The 16,942-nt window shown below is 36.7% G+C and overlaps 1 protein-coding gene across 1 annotated transcript in view; it reads left to right on the top strand.

The window, feature by feature from the left end:
- Nucleotides 1–16,543, top strand: part of LOC131153368 (uncharacterized) — a 47,532-nt gene extending 30,989 nt beyond the window's left edge. The window contains exons 8-15 of the mRNA XM_058105638.1: nucleotides 3,524–3,588; nucleotides 3,673–3,847; nucleotides 4,670–4,864; nucleotides 4,965–5,012; nucleotides 7,009–7,155; nucleotides 7,313–7,395; nucleotides 10,252–10,367; nucleotides 16,147–16,543. Coding sequence (XP_057961621.1) covers nucleotides 3,524–3,588; nucleotides 3,673–3,847; nucleotides 4,670–4,864; nucleotides 4,965–5,012; nucleotides 7,009–7,155; nucleotides 7,313–7,395; nucleotides 10,252–10,367; nucleotides 16,147–16,229 — 912 coding nt within the window. The 3' untranslated portion in view covers nucleotides 16,230–16,543. The remainder of the gene's footprint in view (nucleotides 1–3,523; nucleotides 3,589–3,672; nucleotides 3,848–4,669; nucleotides 4,865–4,964; nucleotides 5,013–7,008; nucleotides 7,156–7,312; nucleotides 7,396–10,251; nucleotides 10,368–16,146) is intronic.
- Nucleotides 16,544–16,942: the final 399 nt, after the last annotated feature.

Raw genomic sequence — 16,942 nt, 5'->3', positions numbered from 1 at the left:
GTAGGTTAGCTGGCTGTTGTCATGTATTACCCCCACATGACTGGGTTGTGTGGCCCGAAGGCGGGACCTGACAATGGTTAGCCGACCACTGTTAAGTCAAAAGTACAGTTTGTAAGTCCGATGGGTCTGTCAGACCTGGTTCGTACACCAGGGGCGCTCACACTTCTTAAAACCACATCGACTATCCTTCCTCACGCTACTCCGTACAGCAGCGTTAACACAATATCATGATGATCATGAACACATAGCAGCGGTATCGTGCAAGTGCTAGCCTAAATCAAGCCAATCAGGTTCTGATAGCATATAACATATAATCAAACTGTGATACATGGATATTTCATACTAATATATTCCAAGTTAATATCATCACATCATTTTGCATATATATATACATCATGAAAATCATCTGCCCATACGCCGACATTTCATATTTTACCATAGCTCGGCCCTTACTCCGGCAAAATATATCCATAGCTCGTCTCGTACGCCGGCAAATCATATCCATGGCTCAGCCCGTATGCCGACAAAATATATCCGTAGCTCGGCCCGTACGCCGGAAAAACACACACACAAATTCTCGACCTGTACGCCGATTTTTCATTATAAAATCCATATCATTATCATATTCCCAGAAAACAGTAATTTGTCATAAAACCTACTCATGCCACACCAAAATGGGTATTATATAAATATCCAGAACATATCATCATTTTTAACAGTATTTTCCAACATAATGCATAATCATATGTGTGTGTATATATATATATATATATATATATATATATATATATATATATAAACATATATTTCCCTGAAATCAAATACTATAAAATTATAATTATTTTTCATAAAACATCTGGCTTAATTTATCCCCTTACCTAATTCCTGAAGAGCCCCTAAGAAAAACAGTCCTGCACTCGCAAGGTTCCCCGTTCAAGACTCTGAAAATAATATTCCCCAGAACTAAACTTCAGTATTTCTACGCATACTACGCTTCCTACAACTATCAAGAAGTCAAATATTGAGTAGAAAGCCTTACCCTGGATCTGGGATGGATTCCAAACTAGCCCCACCTACAATCCACTCCGGCATATATGCAGAGAACTTCCCCAGGAGTGTCATGGTGGCTTTAGATCGTCAAACCGGTAAGAGATCGGCCCGATATCTTAGAGAGAAGTAAGGAGAATCGAAGGGAGGAAGAGAGAGAAGTTCTGCGGCAAAAATTAGCCAAGAAATGGCGTTTAGGGCTATTTATACTATGGCCTTCGTCGACGAGCCACGTCACCTCGTTGACGAGGTCTAGAAGGCAACTCGTCGACGAACTCTCCCCCTCGTCGACAAAATTCAGAGTTGCCCAAATATTCTCTTGGTATCTTCTCGTCGATGTATCGCACCTTCGTCGACGAGTCCAAACTGACACGTCATCGAAAAACGCTTCGCTGCCGCCTTTTTTTTACTATTTCTATTTTCCTCTCTTATTATTATTTAAATACCATTATTCTTTGGGTCATTGTAGGTTCAGTGAAGGATTTATTTAAAAGAGAAGAAATAGAACAAACATGTTTTTTCTGATCGTTGAAGTTTCCTACTTTTTCCCATTCTTGAATTGGGAATCAAATTCATAGTAGTTCAGTTCAGTATCATAAAAGGGATAAAAGAGAATGGCTCGGCTGGCTAGGATAGCCGAGCCAAAAAAAGAAAAGAAAAAAAGAAAAGAGTCTACAGGACATAAAAAGTGAGGAAGAAAAGTAGCTCTTGCAAATTGGGGGGTAGAAAGCACACAGGCGCTAGAGGGCGCCCCACCTGGCCCTGAAGCTGACACCATGTGATACCTAAGACCATGCTGGCAGGTGCCCCTCTGTTGGAATAGTTAACCATTTTTCTAGCCTTTTTCCCCACCCCTTGCCATTTTGGTACTTGGGTGGGAAATGGCCAAGTCAAAGCCATTAATTCCCCACTTTGGGCTTCAAGAAGGTTCCCCAAGCTGCTCAGAATTACCGTCATGTCATTATCCAAGAAAGTCCCTGAATTACATTGAATTTGCACTCAAACCTTTGAAATTTGGTGACATTGGAGTATCCCTTGGGAAATACAATTTTGCAGAGAAGTGTCTACATCACGATGCACCCAACATTTCCCGAAAAATGCAATCTGTTCCTCAAGCTCCAAGCAGCAAACTAATGCAAGAACTTATGAGTGTGATTCCTCACTGCTGAAACACATCACACAAATGGCAGGAGATAAAGACTTGTGTGATCTAATTTGAAATATATTGTTGCCTAGCCAGGTTTGGGCTTGCCTTTTATTTAGCTTGCCTAGTGGGATGTTGGAACAGGTTTGGTTTGGTTTGCTGAAAAATTAGTCAATTTAACTTGTTTTACAAAGCTGCTGAGTTCTGTGTTGCATTTTTTCCATACTGGTTACTGGTTAGTGGGCCTGTCTGACTAAGGTTTCATTATACATGTTCAGGCCGAGTTTGCTTCTCATTAATATTCTACAATTTTGCATACTTCTGTTGGAAGAATTTAGTCACTCTAGTCCACTGGCCAAGTAAATGAACCCTACAGAAGTAAACCCTGGACTGAAAATTCTGGACATAAAGTACTATAATTTAAATTTTAACAATAGAGCTGAAAGTTTAGGTAGGTACAAACTCAACCAGAAAATATCATCTTCTAGTCTAATACTGTTGTTATGTAACCCAATGAGGCAGAAAAAATTTTGGTTTATGAACACTGCAAAGTTTACTGATAATTTGGATAAATGCAACATAACAAAATTTCTGGTGGATGATGATTATTGAAGCATTAATATATCGAACAAGTCAGCCTTTGTTGGGACTGATATCTTGTCTTCAGTTCAACAGCCTAGCAAGAATTTTAGTGTTTGAGCCTGTGAATTAAGTAGTTTTGAACATAGTAGTGCCTAAAAACTTCCATTCTGGATGATGTAGATGCTTGCTTCTTTTGCAACCTGCTACTGAGAGCCTTTGGAGGGCAGCATCCCAGATTTTAAAGATGCACTCATGCACATAACATGAGAAAGCTAGAGAAGTAGCACCCTTCCTCCCTCCTCTCTCTCACAGTGATGTTTTCTATTTAAATAATAAAAGTTTGATTTCTTTTTTTAAACCAAACTGTGTAGGTACATGTGATAACCTATGTCATATTATTTCATAAATGCCCTTCATTTCCAGCTTGGCTTTCCCCAACTTATAAATTATAATTAGACATACATATTAGAAAGATTGCTAAATTGTTTCTTACTGTCATTCAGTGGGTATGCTAATGTTAAAAACCCTACTTAATCTCCAGTTGATCCTGTGTAATTTAATCATTTAAATTTTTTTCTAAAGTGAACCTGACATCTGCAACTTGCCACCTTTCCATCTTCATTTGCAAAAATGCATAAAGAAATTTGGCAACTTCCATAATTCGAGCTTTCTATTTATTATCATCTTAATAGGAGGTGAAGAAATAAATTTAGTGTATCTGGGCATTTAAACTGCAATATTTCTTTGCAGTTGCGTGATTGGCTGGATTTGTCTCTCAACTACTCTGTGCCGTCTTCTCTTTTGATTCTATCTCGGTAACTTAATGCTTTGCTTGTTCATTTGTTATAAGATGTAAGGCTGCATATAAATTATTCATTTTGATCGAGCACCTTCTGCAGAGCTTTCTCCGTGTCTGGTAAAGTGAGACCAGAAGAAGCTGTTCAAGCTACACTCTCCTCCCTGCCAGATGAGGTTGTGGATACGGTGGGGGTTACCACCTTGCCATCTGAAGATTCTGTTTCCGAAAGGAGGAGGAAATTAGAGTTCCTAGAAATGCAGGAAGAATTGATCAAGGTTACATATACTGAGCTTAATTTCTTTTGAAATATGTAGGGGCTTTTTTATGGTGCTTAGGAACTCTTATGAAACTTAAGTGTTATTTTTTTGTGGATTCTGAGTCTGCTAAAGGACTATGTTCGTTCTTTTGATTCTTGATGCATCTGTTAGTGCTTATTAATCTTATGCTTTTTACTGGGATTCCACCCTAATTTTCTCTGTACATATGTTATAAATTAATGGAAAATACTATTTTCAAACTTAGTCTCAATGCCCAAAATATAAAAATGTTGCCCATTGAAAATGACAATAAATATTGCGCAAGTACTTAGTTGTTGTGATGTTACTGTTGATGGGACAAGCCATTGTGGCTTCCCTATCAGTTCATCCTTAATTCTCTGATATATGATCTTTGGTAAGCTAGTGGTAGATTCAACATATCTAACCCTATGTGCATTAAGTCTGTCATAAGGGCTTCTCCCTGTTCTTATAGTGCAAAATTGTCTTCATTTCTTTAGTCCATGTAATATGCTATTCATGTGTTACATATTAGCATGACAATGACTCCTTGCATGTTGCTCATTTCTGTTACTTTAAGATCATGTGGAACATTTAAATTCTTTTTTTCTTGTTTCTCTTTCATTTAGGTGGATTAGAATTAATCTAATTTTGCATGGAAGTTGCCATGGGTTTGCCAGACATCGCAATTTCCATTGTTTTGAACATTTTCGTGGATGCATCCTGGTGGTAGTTTACTGTTTTAGTTCCTGGATCTGTTGTGTAATGTTATCTCTCATGTTATGTTGTTTCAAATGGTGATTGAAAATAAATATATCGTAGGAGGAGGAAGAAAAAGAGGAAGAGGAGCAAGCTAGGATGAAGGAATCTGTTATTAACCAAAAGGATGTAGCTTTAGAAGAGATGAGTATTCCAACATCTAGAGAAGCAGTAGAGCTAGCAAAATCAAAGACATTGGAGAAACCAGAGCAACTTTGTGAGCTCAGTCGTGCACTGGCTGTTTTAGCATCAGCATCTGTAAGTATTGATGAAATCGGTTCTTGTGAGCAAGTGTTATGTGTTTAGGTGATGCCATCTGTTCAGAATGTTGATTTTGTTTTCCTGTTAATTTTATCAGTCAGTGAGCTGGGAGCGTGAAGAATTCTTAAGACTTGTCAAAAAGGAGGTACTTCTGGAACTTGATTATAACTCATTGATTGCCCTTGACATGTAAAGCCTTGTATAATTCTTGAAGGCTGACAGTCAAAGGATGCATTATTTTCAGATTTTTTTTTTAGGACTTTTGAATTCGCTTTTATAAGAACTAGTGATAAGCCTACTTTTTTGCAGTTGGAGTGAATAAAAATTGGATGCTGTCAATTAATTTATCACATATGGCATGATGGCAATTTATAAATAAAAATTAAATAATTGGTGTGAATTTTGAGTCATTATCGTTAGTGGACACACGATACAAAAATATTAATAATGCTCTTAGTTAATTGTTTTTCTTCTTAAGACTCAACTCATCATATTTATGGGTGGCAAAAGTGGGCAATAGGCCAAGTACCCAAGTTTTTTCAATTAAATTAACGGTCAAAAAATTGTAATAAATTTTAATTTTGTACATTTTCCTTCATATGTTGGTGGAACCTTGGAAGAATATTATACTTTCTCTTTCCATATATCCATGTTATATTTTAGAGTTCTCTATTAAATGATATTCTTTTCTTAAATCTGATTCTCTCTTCTCTAATTATCTGGTCAACAAATTATAATAAATTTATTTTATAAATTTTCTTTAATACTCTACAAATAAATTCAGTTATGGACAGTGCCTGAAAAAAATAATAAAAAGGAGGAACAACTCAAATAGTTTGGACTCTTGCAAGTCAACATAGGCCAATCGGAGTGAACTAGTTACCCTTAGTCACGGGATAGGGGTAGACCTAAAATAACTTGGAATGAGATGGTAAGGATTTAATAGCTCTGAAATTTTTAGAGTAGATTGCCCATGATCTTGTAATTGGTGGAAAATGATTCATGTAGCCAACTCCACCTAGTGGGACTTAAAACTTGGTTTGTTGTTGTTGCTGCTTATATTTTCCTTGAAGACACAGATTCCTTTGGTAGAGACTCCTAAAATGTAACATGGAAACTGAAAGGAATTTCCTTTGACATTGTCTTAAAATAAAAAATGAACTCATCGAAAGTGAAAAGAAGTAATGCACACATGCATGCACATGGCAGAATATGGGGCACCTGAACTCAATTTTTTATATCGATTATAGAGATGTGATGGATTGCTTCCTTCGATTTTTTTCCACTTAAGGTGCACATTGCAAGGGAAAACTGGCAACAAATAGAGAAGACTTGTTGGAGAAAAATGAACTAAATCTGCCCCAAAATATTATGCTCAGATCCAGATGGGACTATGGGTAAAAGAGAGTGCCATGTCGCGGCGTCATGGCCAATTGAACTCATTTTTAATATAAGATTATAGATAATAGTAATCCTGTTTCCGTATATCTTTAATAAGCTTAATCTCTTCAGTATCGTGCTTCTTTCTATTTGACATTGGGTTCGTTTAATTGTTGGCCATATTATACTAATGTTTTCAACACGGCTTGTTGAAGGCCCTAAGATAAGTTTGGGATTATCATAACATGGCTAGGCAAATCCCAAAAGAAATGCCACATGCATGTTATAGTTGAATGCATCATCCTGTCTTCCTGCCTCTGCAGTTTGGTACTTGCCTGGTCAATTGTGATACTCATAAAATGTGACCAGCTGTCTTAGCTATTTTTTCGTTGCATTCTGCTGTTATTTCATGTTATATGATGCATATTTCATGTATGAATCAGTGACTGCATCTGTGGGTTGAAAAATCATTTCCCTTTCTATGATACAGAAGTCATTTTCCCTATATTGTTGTTAGGATTTGAATTGTCTTATATAGTTATATTCAACTTAGCTATTGAAGACTGGAATAATGATTAATCCTAGAAAGACCTAGTTTTTGTCGTTGCCAGAGAATTATTTGATGCACAATAACAGAATAATTACAATTTAGGTGGCATATAACAATTAAAACTTTGTATTTTTGAAAGAGTCCCTTCCTTTCACCAGGTTTAAGATATTTACAGTACTTGCATCTTTTTATTGCTATTATGTTATTGCAGATAGAATTGTATAATAGCATGGTGGATAAAGAGGTTACTGATGGTGAAGAAGAAGCCAAGAAAGCATACAGAGCTGCCAGGGAGGATAGTGACCATGCAGCTGAGATGGATTTAGGTGATAAGGTTTCTTCAGCGCTCATAGATAGGGTATGCAATTTTAAAGCATCTTCACTTGCCTGATCTCATGCTCACCAATATTTTTGGCTACTAACTCAAAAATTGCACTGCATACCATTTGCGCTTGGAAAGTTACTCGGTATATTGCTGTTTATGTTTTTTTTTTTTTCTCTTTTTGATATTTCAGGTTGATGTTATGCTCCAAAATCTTGAGAAAGAAATTGATGAAGTGGATGCCAAAATTGGTGATCGTTGGCGTTTACTTGATAGGTATGTTCCTTCCTGGAAAATGCATCTTTTGATGGGTAGTTTCACAATCACATTGAGAGGATTGTCTATTTAATGCTATATATATGTTGCATTCCTGGGCAGGTGGAAAAATTCAAAGCATCTTACTGTCATTTTACTCGTCTTGAGGGTTTTAGTCCTTTTTACTTCTGTTGCTTTTAATTTTGTTGATCAATCCAGAGAAGTTTGTCTAGCTTATTGTGGATGTATTCAGATTTCCTATTCTGCATGACAGAGTTAGCATTTTTAGACTTGATATGCAGTCATCTTGATGGAGGACTACCTATACCCCCTAGGCCACTCATTCAGCACATGTATTTTAGGCGTAGGTTTAGGAAGGTTTATAAATTCTAATATCTGTCCTACATCACATCTATTAAGAGGTGTAATTAAGTGCAAACAAACACCCTGAATTGTGCTTATCTTTTGTAAAAAATTAGCATCTTTTTTTCCAATGATGGAGAGATTTGAGCTCATCAATCATCTCGCTGAAAGATGGGAGGGTGAGCTGAGCATACTGAGTTATCCATGAAATGGAAGAAACTGCCGGTTTTATATGGCATATATGTCGAAGCTGTGGGCTGCCTTAGGGATTTTGGAGAAGAAGATTTGCCCATTGAGGTGGTTTAGGTAATAGATCAGAAGATTTTTTTTTTTTCCCATATAACCCTGATAAGGACATAAAAATGGAAGAATAGCATAATTGTTGATGAAGTGAAAAAAACATGGTTAGTTAAGTCTGGAACCCTGAAGTTCGGTGGTTAGCTTTGAGGGTGAAACTGAGAGTTGGCAAAGAGAAGCGTCTACGTGTCACAAAAAGATTGAAGGGGAATTGTGAATTTGTGGGAGTCTCAGTAGCAGGTTACAGGGAAGAAATAACAAGTCTGTTACTGAAACCAGAGAAAAAGAGGGAGGGGACAACAATACTAGAGAAGATAAAAACACAAAGAGCCCTGCCTTGAAGAAGGGAGATGAGAAGGCTAGAATTTTCCATCGATTATGAGGGTAAGGTTGCACAGGAAGGGGGAGTGAAGGGGAAGGGAAATTATTTATTAAATCATGATTACTAATGAAGTGCAAAATTCTTCTGTGGAATGTCCAGGGCCTTGATGAGGTGAGGCTTATTAAGGGGTTGTTGAGATGGTTGAACCTGGAGTTGGTTTGGCTTCATGATTTCAATGGAGAAGAGGTTTCTGAGAGTTAGTAATGTCCTTCTGCAGAAGCAGGAGGGATAAGTGGTCTGTGAAATTGCTATGGTATGTCATGGGATTATTCTCATAATGTGGAATAGTAAGGTCGTCAAGAAAACTGATGAGATCATAGTGGATTATTCTATTTTTTTGTGAGTTTGAATTTGTAGAGAACCAACCACAGCGAGCATTGTGAGTAGTACGGTTCTGTTGACAATAATTTGCAAACTGTTTTATGGGAGGGTTTATATTTATTTAGAGAAAAATATGTAACTCAAAGAGGAGGTCTTCCTTGAAGTGGTCAAAGTTTAGTGGAATGGTTGTGGTGTGGAAGGATCTCCAAGTTTATAGGGAGCTGGGAATCACTTGCCACGTCAGATCATTTTATTTTATTTATTTATATTGAATTGCAGATCTTTATTTTTGTACGGAAAGCTGAATTGTAAAGATAAAACTGGGAATCTATCTCCATTTCTGCTTTCCTTTCAAGTTTTATGAACTTATGAAGCTGTAGAATTTATATAGAATGTACATCTCTTTACATTATCAATATGTTATTGTGGGCAGTAGTTTAAAGTTCTCCAGCTTTCTTGTATCCACTGAAGTGTTTATGGTTGGAAAAAATGAAAAATTTAGATGTTTGAGCTGTTATTTTTCCTTTTTCCAAAAAAGGATGAACAATTAATGTAAATTCTGGAGATTTTGCCTCCCAAAATGAGTTCCTCCATTCTAGATCCAATTGCCGTCTGCTGGAAAATATTGTGTTGCAACTGGTTCTATTTTCCTGGAGGATTGGCCATGTAGGTTTATGTAGTTTATGATCCGATACATGTAGAAGGATATATTCACCCTACTTCTCCATTAAGAACTTAAGGTTCTTCCTAGAAAGGCTTTGCTTTTCTCCAGCCCACCCTCCTTGTTATATGATGAACATTTTTTGCTTTTAGTAAATAACAAGCTAGAATCAACTTGACAGTTTTGTGTGAACTCAGCATTGAAGGAAAGACATCTTCTGTTAATAAAACTGCAAGTACGCAATGAAGGCAATTTCACTGTTTTACTACAGCTGAACAATATCCTGCTGATTGATCTTTATATTTCTTTACTCTGAGCTTTAAACACAATAACATTCTTATGCTGTTCATTTTTCCCCCTTCTCCATATATAATGTTACTGTTCCAAAATTGATTTATTCACAGCGGTGCTTAAGAGCTTTAGTTCCATTAAGATAGCCTCATTTTTTGTTATCTAGAGATGGCCTGAGTTCTTTGTTATTTAGATAAGTGGAAGAGATCATGTCTTTGTACATATGCTTATAATGCCTTCAAAGGACTCACATGGTGATGTCATCAGTTAATAATTGATCTATTGGGTGATCACATCAACCAATGTGGATTATCTTAACATCGCATAACTGGTGTAATTTTGACTTGGGTGGTTCATTATAAGTTGTAACCACAACCCCAGGGTTTATGCATGTCATGTGCTGGTATTTTATTCAGAATAGTTGGTTAACATTTTTGCTATATGAAAACTTCAACTTTTTTCCTAGCATTGGAGTGATTACTTCCATTAACCTAATGTTTATAGCAATTTGTAATGGTGTTTCAAATTTTCAGTTCAAATAAATCACACAATTAGTTTGCAGGGATTATGACGGCAAAGTAACTCCGGAGGAAGTAGCATCTGCAGCTATGTACCTCAAGGACACCCTGGGGAAGGATGGTGTTCAGGAGCTTATCAGCAATCTTTCCAAAGATAAAGGCCAGTGATCTTTGTTCTCTCTCTTTTATATCTATTGTGATTTTTGTCACTTGATAATTTTAAAGTTTTAGACTTTTCTCAACATGCCAACAGCTTGTCACCAGTTTGTGACCCTAAATAAATGATATCCAAAGCCCAAAGCTGATAGTGATATTGACCCTCATGGCTATGAAATTGCCCTAGTCATGGCAAAAAGTTATTTCCTTATTTATTATTACTTTTTTATGGAAAAAGAAACTTTATTAGCAGCAACGAGAAAAAAAGTACATAGAGAAGGAGTCCTCAAACCCAAAAGACTAGAAATAATAAAAACTAACCAGCTCAAATAATGCCACTCAATCACTATTGACAATCCTCAGAGCAATAACCATTGAAACAACCCACTTTAAAAAGCAAAGGCCCAAAGAGATGCCAAATACTGCACTCTGCCCCCGAGTAAAGCTAGAGAAAATCTCTTGCAGTAAAGATTCAAGCAGTCTGTTCCAACTAAATTCCCTGTAAAACAAAAAGAGCACAATTTCACAAGCTCCTAGCATCCTTACCCTTCCCAAATTCAACAAAAGAAATACTCAAAAAGTTCCTCAAAACAAATCTATTCCACTGGCCCAAGCAAATGAACGGTGCAGAAACAAATGGGGAACATTCTCTGAACTCTAGAGACAAAGCCCGAGGAGGCCTCCACCCTGCATTAGATTGTTATTCTTAACTCTATTAACAGCCGCCAGCCGAACAAATGCCACTATTTTTGTGGGGACTTTGGCCTTCCCATATGCACCAACAAAAGGGAAAGACACATCAGACTTAACAAGGTGATGTAAAAAAATGAACTTAAATGAATAACCACCTGAAGAAACCAAAACCCATTTCCTACCATCACTATGCAACAGATGTGGCAATGCTCCAACACAACAAGCAAAGAAGAAAGCTCCTCTGACTCCCTATCATTCAAATCCCTCCTAAATGAAAATCTTGAGAAAAGGAATCACCATCTGGAATTAGCAAGGAGGAAATCACATCATTATGGAGAGAATAAAGACTATATAAATGAGCAAAGGAACACGACAACACAGAATCCACCATCCAAACATCCTTCCAAAAGCGAATTCAACCTCCAAGGACTCAGATGACCATCTAAGACCCAAATCAGCGTCCCACTGATTCACCTGCTAGCCGAACATCTAAAACCAAAGTTCTCAATTTTATTTCTTTATTGAGCTTGCATTTGGATGTGCATGGAAAAATGGAAGCTCTATTGTGATTTCTTAGCCACTATCCTTTGTTTAGACTAGAATCATAATGCGCACAGATAGTGCTGTGCAACGCTTCGTTCAAACCGATTTAGCTGACCAAACCAAACTATATTGGTCCAAACGGTTTGGTTATGAAATTAAAATAGTTTGGTTTTAGTTTTTGGAACCGAATTGAGTTAAATTCAGTTCGGTTTTGGTGGTCCAAAAACCAAACCGACCAAAAACCAAAACATTTGCAAACTAAAAATAAAAACAAAAAAACAATTAAAAAAACGAGCTGAAAAGGATTATATATGGATTACATTTTCATACTAATAATAACATGTATATTTTTATTAGTTTCCATATTAATATAGGATTCTGGTAGTTGTAATTATTTTATAATAGGGAATTTTTGAAGGAAAAAAGAAGAAAAGAAAAAGAATAACATAAATTTCAGTAGGTTCGTTTTTTATCATTGTTGAACCTACTAGTTCGGTCAGCCCGGTGATCGGTTTATATGAATTTTGGTTTGGTTCGATTTTATATTATACAAGACCAAAAAATTTCGGTTCTTAATAATTTACCCCCGGAACCAACTGATTTTACAGCCCTACATCATAGAAAATGATAATTTTAAAAATGGAATGGTAACATCTACTACATGACACAAAAATGGCATGATTCTTTTTTACTTTTTCAATCAATCATCCTTAGTGCAGTCGTGATAGCTATTTATATGCACGTGCATCCTACAAGTGATTGGTTCTAATGGGGGCATTGAAAATTATATATTTGAAAAGAAGTGGAGTGGATTTGAAACTGTATCCAGAAGGCTCTTCAATCTTTTGCATCTCAGTAATTCTCTTTTTTTGTTTGATAGAAAAAGAAATTCATTAGATAGAATAAGAATGTACAATCAGGAGAAGAGACATCTCCTTAACAAAGTCTGGGAAGCCCCAGGAAAACAAAATAAGAAAACCAAAAGATGTAAAAAAAACAGCCTAAAGAAATCAGCACATCCTAAGAAGTCAACAGGGAAAGCCAATCTGGATGAATATCTGAGAATCATATCCCTTGAAATTACAGAACCAGAGAGAAGCCAAAAAATAGATGTTCTCCCACACCATCAGAAATCTTAATTTCTTTCCTGAAAATATACGCAAGTTGCTTCCCTTCCACAAACCCCAAAATACTGCAAATAAAGCACTATTCCATAGCTCTTTTCCTTCCTTCTTCCTACCAAACCCAACAAAAAATATTGCCAAAAACTCCTCCATTGTCCTTGGACAAGCCCAATTTTCTCCAAAATAACTAAATAACTTGTTCCAAACCTTCCATGCAAAATTAGAATGCAAGAAAAGATGCCGAACAGATTCTAAGCAGTTAAAACAAAGCATGCATATATCTAGAGAGAGAGCCTTTAATGGCCTCCTAATATGCAGCATGTTATTAGTATTTATCCTATCAAGCAAAATCAACTAAATAAACCTTTGATTTTAGGGGGGGATTTTGGCCTTCCAAATAGTTTTGTTGAGAGGGAAGGAAAAGCTAGTGCTGACCAAGATCACAAAAAGATTTGCAAGAATAGATCCTCGAGGGATCCAAGAGCCAAGATCAGCTATCAGCTTTTGAGGACACCCAACAATTATTCAACAGGATCAACAATGAAGATACCTCATTGTTTCCCTATTGTTCAAGGATCTCCTAAAATGAAAATTCTTGGAGGGTAAAGGACCATTTGGCTCATTATGGAAAGAGGAAATGGAATCATTTTGTCCTGATCTCAATCGAAATAGGCGAGGAAAAGAAGTGGACAAGACAATATCCCCCAACCAAAGGTCTTTTCAAAAACAAATAATACACCCCTTACCCAACACAAATTTAGTATGGGAAATGAAGAGAGGGTGTATCTAAGAAATAGCTTTCCACAAACTTTCTAGAGAGCATCTGGAACCCAAAGTGGTGTCTCATCCATTCCCATCAAGTCCTAACTTGCTTTTAATTACTTTATGCCAAAAAGAAGGATACTCTAATGGGAACCACCAAAGCCATTTGGTGAAAAGAACCGTGTTTTTAAACACCAAATTTCCACGACCCAAACTGCCATCCTGTTTTGGTCAACAAACTACCTCCAAACCCACCAAATGATTCCTAAAACCCCCTACCCTTGACCAAAGAAAATCTCTCATAATCATCTCGATCTTGCCAGCAACACCCACTGGAATTTTAAAAATAGAAAGAAAACACAACAGGATACTAGAAAGACAAGCTTGGATTAGAGTAGTCCTACCTCCCAAGGAAATAGGAGCTCCCTTCCACCCATCTAGATTCTTGGACACTCTCAATTATTGGGTCCCAAGAGCTAACTGCCCTAGGTTTATCCCTAGAGAAACCCCAAGATAGGACAACAACCAATCCAACTTAACGCACCCTATCTCCAAGGATAACTTTCTCACACACTCTGCAAGCACGTTAATTGCTGCAGTACAAAATCTTCCTCATATTAATCTTAAGCCCTGAAATCCTTTCAAAAATATGGAGAAGCCCCAAATATTCAAAAAAGAAGGCATATGATCCTCTAATAAAAAGACAGGATAGTCAGCAAACTGCAGGTGTGAGACTGTAATCTCTTCCGTCCCCACTTTCAAAGCTTTCACTAAACCTCTATCCATTGCCCTATCAACCAACCTACTCAAAACATCTGCCATGGGAAAGAGGATCAACTTGTCTAATCCCCTTCGTGGCCCTAAACCAAGATTTAGGTTTGCCATTTACTATCACTGAGTAAAGCACGTTAGACATACAACATGTCACCCTCTTCGCTATCTCTCTCCAAACCCCTTCCTCATAAAAATCTTATCCAGGAAGCTCCAACTCACTCTGTAGTAAACCTTTTTGAAATTCAGCTTAAAGATGAAGCCCTTCTTCCTCTTCATAATGTCTGCAACAGCTTCATTCACAACCAAAATGGCATTCGCAATTTGTTCCCCCCGCACCCCAAAAAAGCATTTTGGGCCTTAGAAATAGTCTTAACAAGCACTCCACTCAACCTAATAGCTAGTACTTTGGTGATTATTTTATTTACACTGATACTAAACTAGTAGGCCTATAATGAGAAATCTTAATTGACCTACTTTTCTTCAGCACCAAATTAATACTCTTAAACCTCATTTCCATAAAATTTGTTGAAAACCTTCATCAAGTACCGTCCAACAATCTTAATAAAAAGCTAACTTAAAACCATCCGGCCTGGGAGCTTTATCCCTCCATTCCGAAACTATAGATCTGTCGTCCTCTTCCTCGAAAAGTGTCTCTAACCAGGCTATCTTGTCAACAAACAAGGGATCCAACTCCAAGCCTTCCATCATCAGTCTACTCCCATCCTCCTTAGAAAACAAGTGATAGAAATCAGTGACCTCGGAGGCAATCCTATTAGTATCCGAGATAATCACCTACCTGTCCACCATCAACTCCGTAATTAAATTCTTTATCATTTTTACATTGGCTATCCTATGAAAAAAATCTAGAATTACAATCACCCTCTCTTACCCACTTAAACTTCTTCTTCTGCCTTCAACTTCTCATTTCCTTGAAAATCATATCTTCCAAGCCATTCTTCGAAGAAACCCTTCTAACCTCTCTTGAAAGAGTAATGCTTTCTTCCTTTCTATTCATCTCATCCAATTCATCTAAAATACTAGTCTTTTTAATCCTAATATCTTCAAACACCTCCTTATTCCATTCTTTCAGTTTTTCTTTCAGCCTCTTCAACTTCTTCATAAATCTAAACCCCTGCCAACCCCTTTCCACAACCTCTGACCAAGAATTTCTTATCAAAGTCCTGAAAGAGCTATGAATTGATCACATATTTTTGAACCTAAAAGGAGTGGGACCCCATGGCACCTTCCTAGATTCCAATAAGATGGGAAAATGATCGGAGGTGGTCCAGATAGCACAACTTGGGAGAGATTAGGGAACACCTCCTCCCACTCGTTTGTACACCAATAATTCTCTTATTATACAGCATATTAAGTAGGCATTGTGTAAATCATTTGCTTAGGCAAGTGGGTGGCCTGATAGCCCTCAAAACCTATTCCACCGACTGATTTGATGATAGCCATATAATTGATGCTAGTTTAATTCCTTGCACTAAAAGGATTTCATGCAATAAAACTATCTCGTGCATTAATGTGCCTCCACTACTCCTTCAAGAAATATAAATTTAGATACAGAGATTTAAATTTATTTTTAAAATTATCATGCTTCCTGTAATCCATGGCAATTGCTGCAATAATAGAATATTGTCTATGTTTTTACTTTAATTCTAATTTTTAGGTTAGTGTATGCCTAGGATGGAGGACTGCTGTAATTGAATTTAACTCATCCCATTTACCATTTAACTTGTCATGTTTTTAATATTTTTCACATGCAACACGCATGCATCTAGATTTTAAATATATATATGTGTGTGTGTGTGTGTGTGTTATATAATCATTATCTTAGCCTGCAAAATGTGACTGCTACCTCATTGAATTTCCTCGCAACAGAAGGGAAGATCCTTGTTGAAGACATTGTTAAACTGGGCAGCCAAACTAAAGATGACAATATGGACGAAGCTGGAAGAACATAGAAGGGTATATGCCAAATTTTAGGACTTAATTTTGATTTATTATCCTAATTCAGTTGGATGGTCCGCCAAACCACCTCACTTCCAACACAAAATGATCCTGTATCTGAGCCATCAAGAAACTGGCTTCATGTTTCCAAATTCGAATAAGGTATTTTTTGTAGTTGAAAGATAATAGGGATACATTTGTTACTGCTATGAAAATTAGTACCACAAAGGAACGCTAATAGTGTATACACAAATACAGCAGTTTAAACTCTTTGCTTTTGGCTTGCAGTTGTATATGCATATACATTAACAAGAATGTTTTATATGCACAACATATATAGCAGAGTGAATGTTTATTTTTTCCTCAGTTATAACTGAAAATAGGAAATTTATCCCTCAGCTTCAAGAAACTACATCTAAGAAAAATGAGCCCAAGTGCAAACTATACATGTTACGAAGGGCCTCCATGCACCAACTGATGAAAGAGCCCAGTATTCATTTTAACATGAGTAAAAGATATTGAAGTGAAACTGGTCTTTTTGGCATTTAATTACGTTGACATTTGCATCTCTTTTTGTTTGTCCATCTTCGATGTTGGCATGATATGTTGTTCATCCTAGTTACAAATTTGACTCCCTTATATGACAAGTGATAAAAGATGGGCTATGTTTAGCCTTGTTAGGGGAAAAAAAAATTTTAATAATGTTAAATTGGCATTTCACGATATT

Source organism: Malania oleifera, chromosome 4 (genome assembly GCF_029873635.1).
Source record: "Malania oleifera isolate guangnan ecotype guangnan chromosome 4, ASM2987363v1, whole genome shotgun sequence".
Lineage (NCBI taxonomy): Eukaryota > Viridiplantae > Streptophyta > Magnoliopsida > Santalales > Ximeniaceae > Malania > Malania oleifera.
This window is presented reverse-complemented; position numbering and strand designations above follow the sequence as displayed.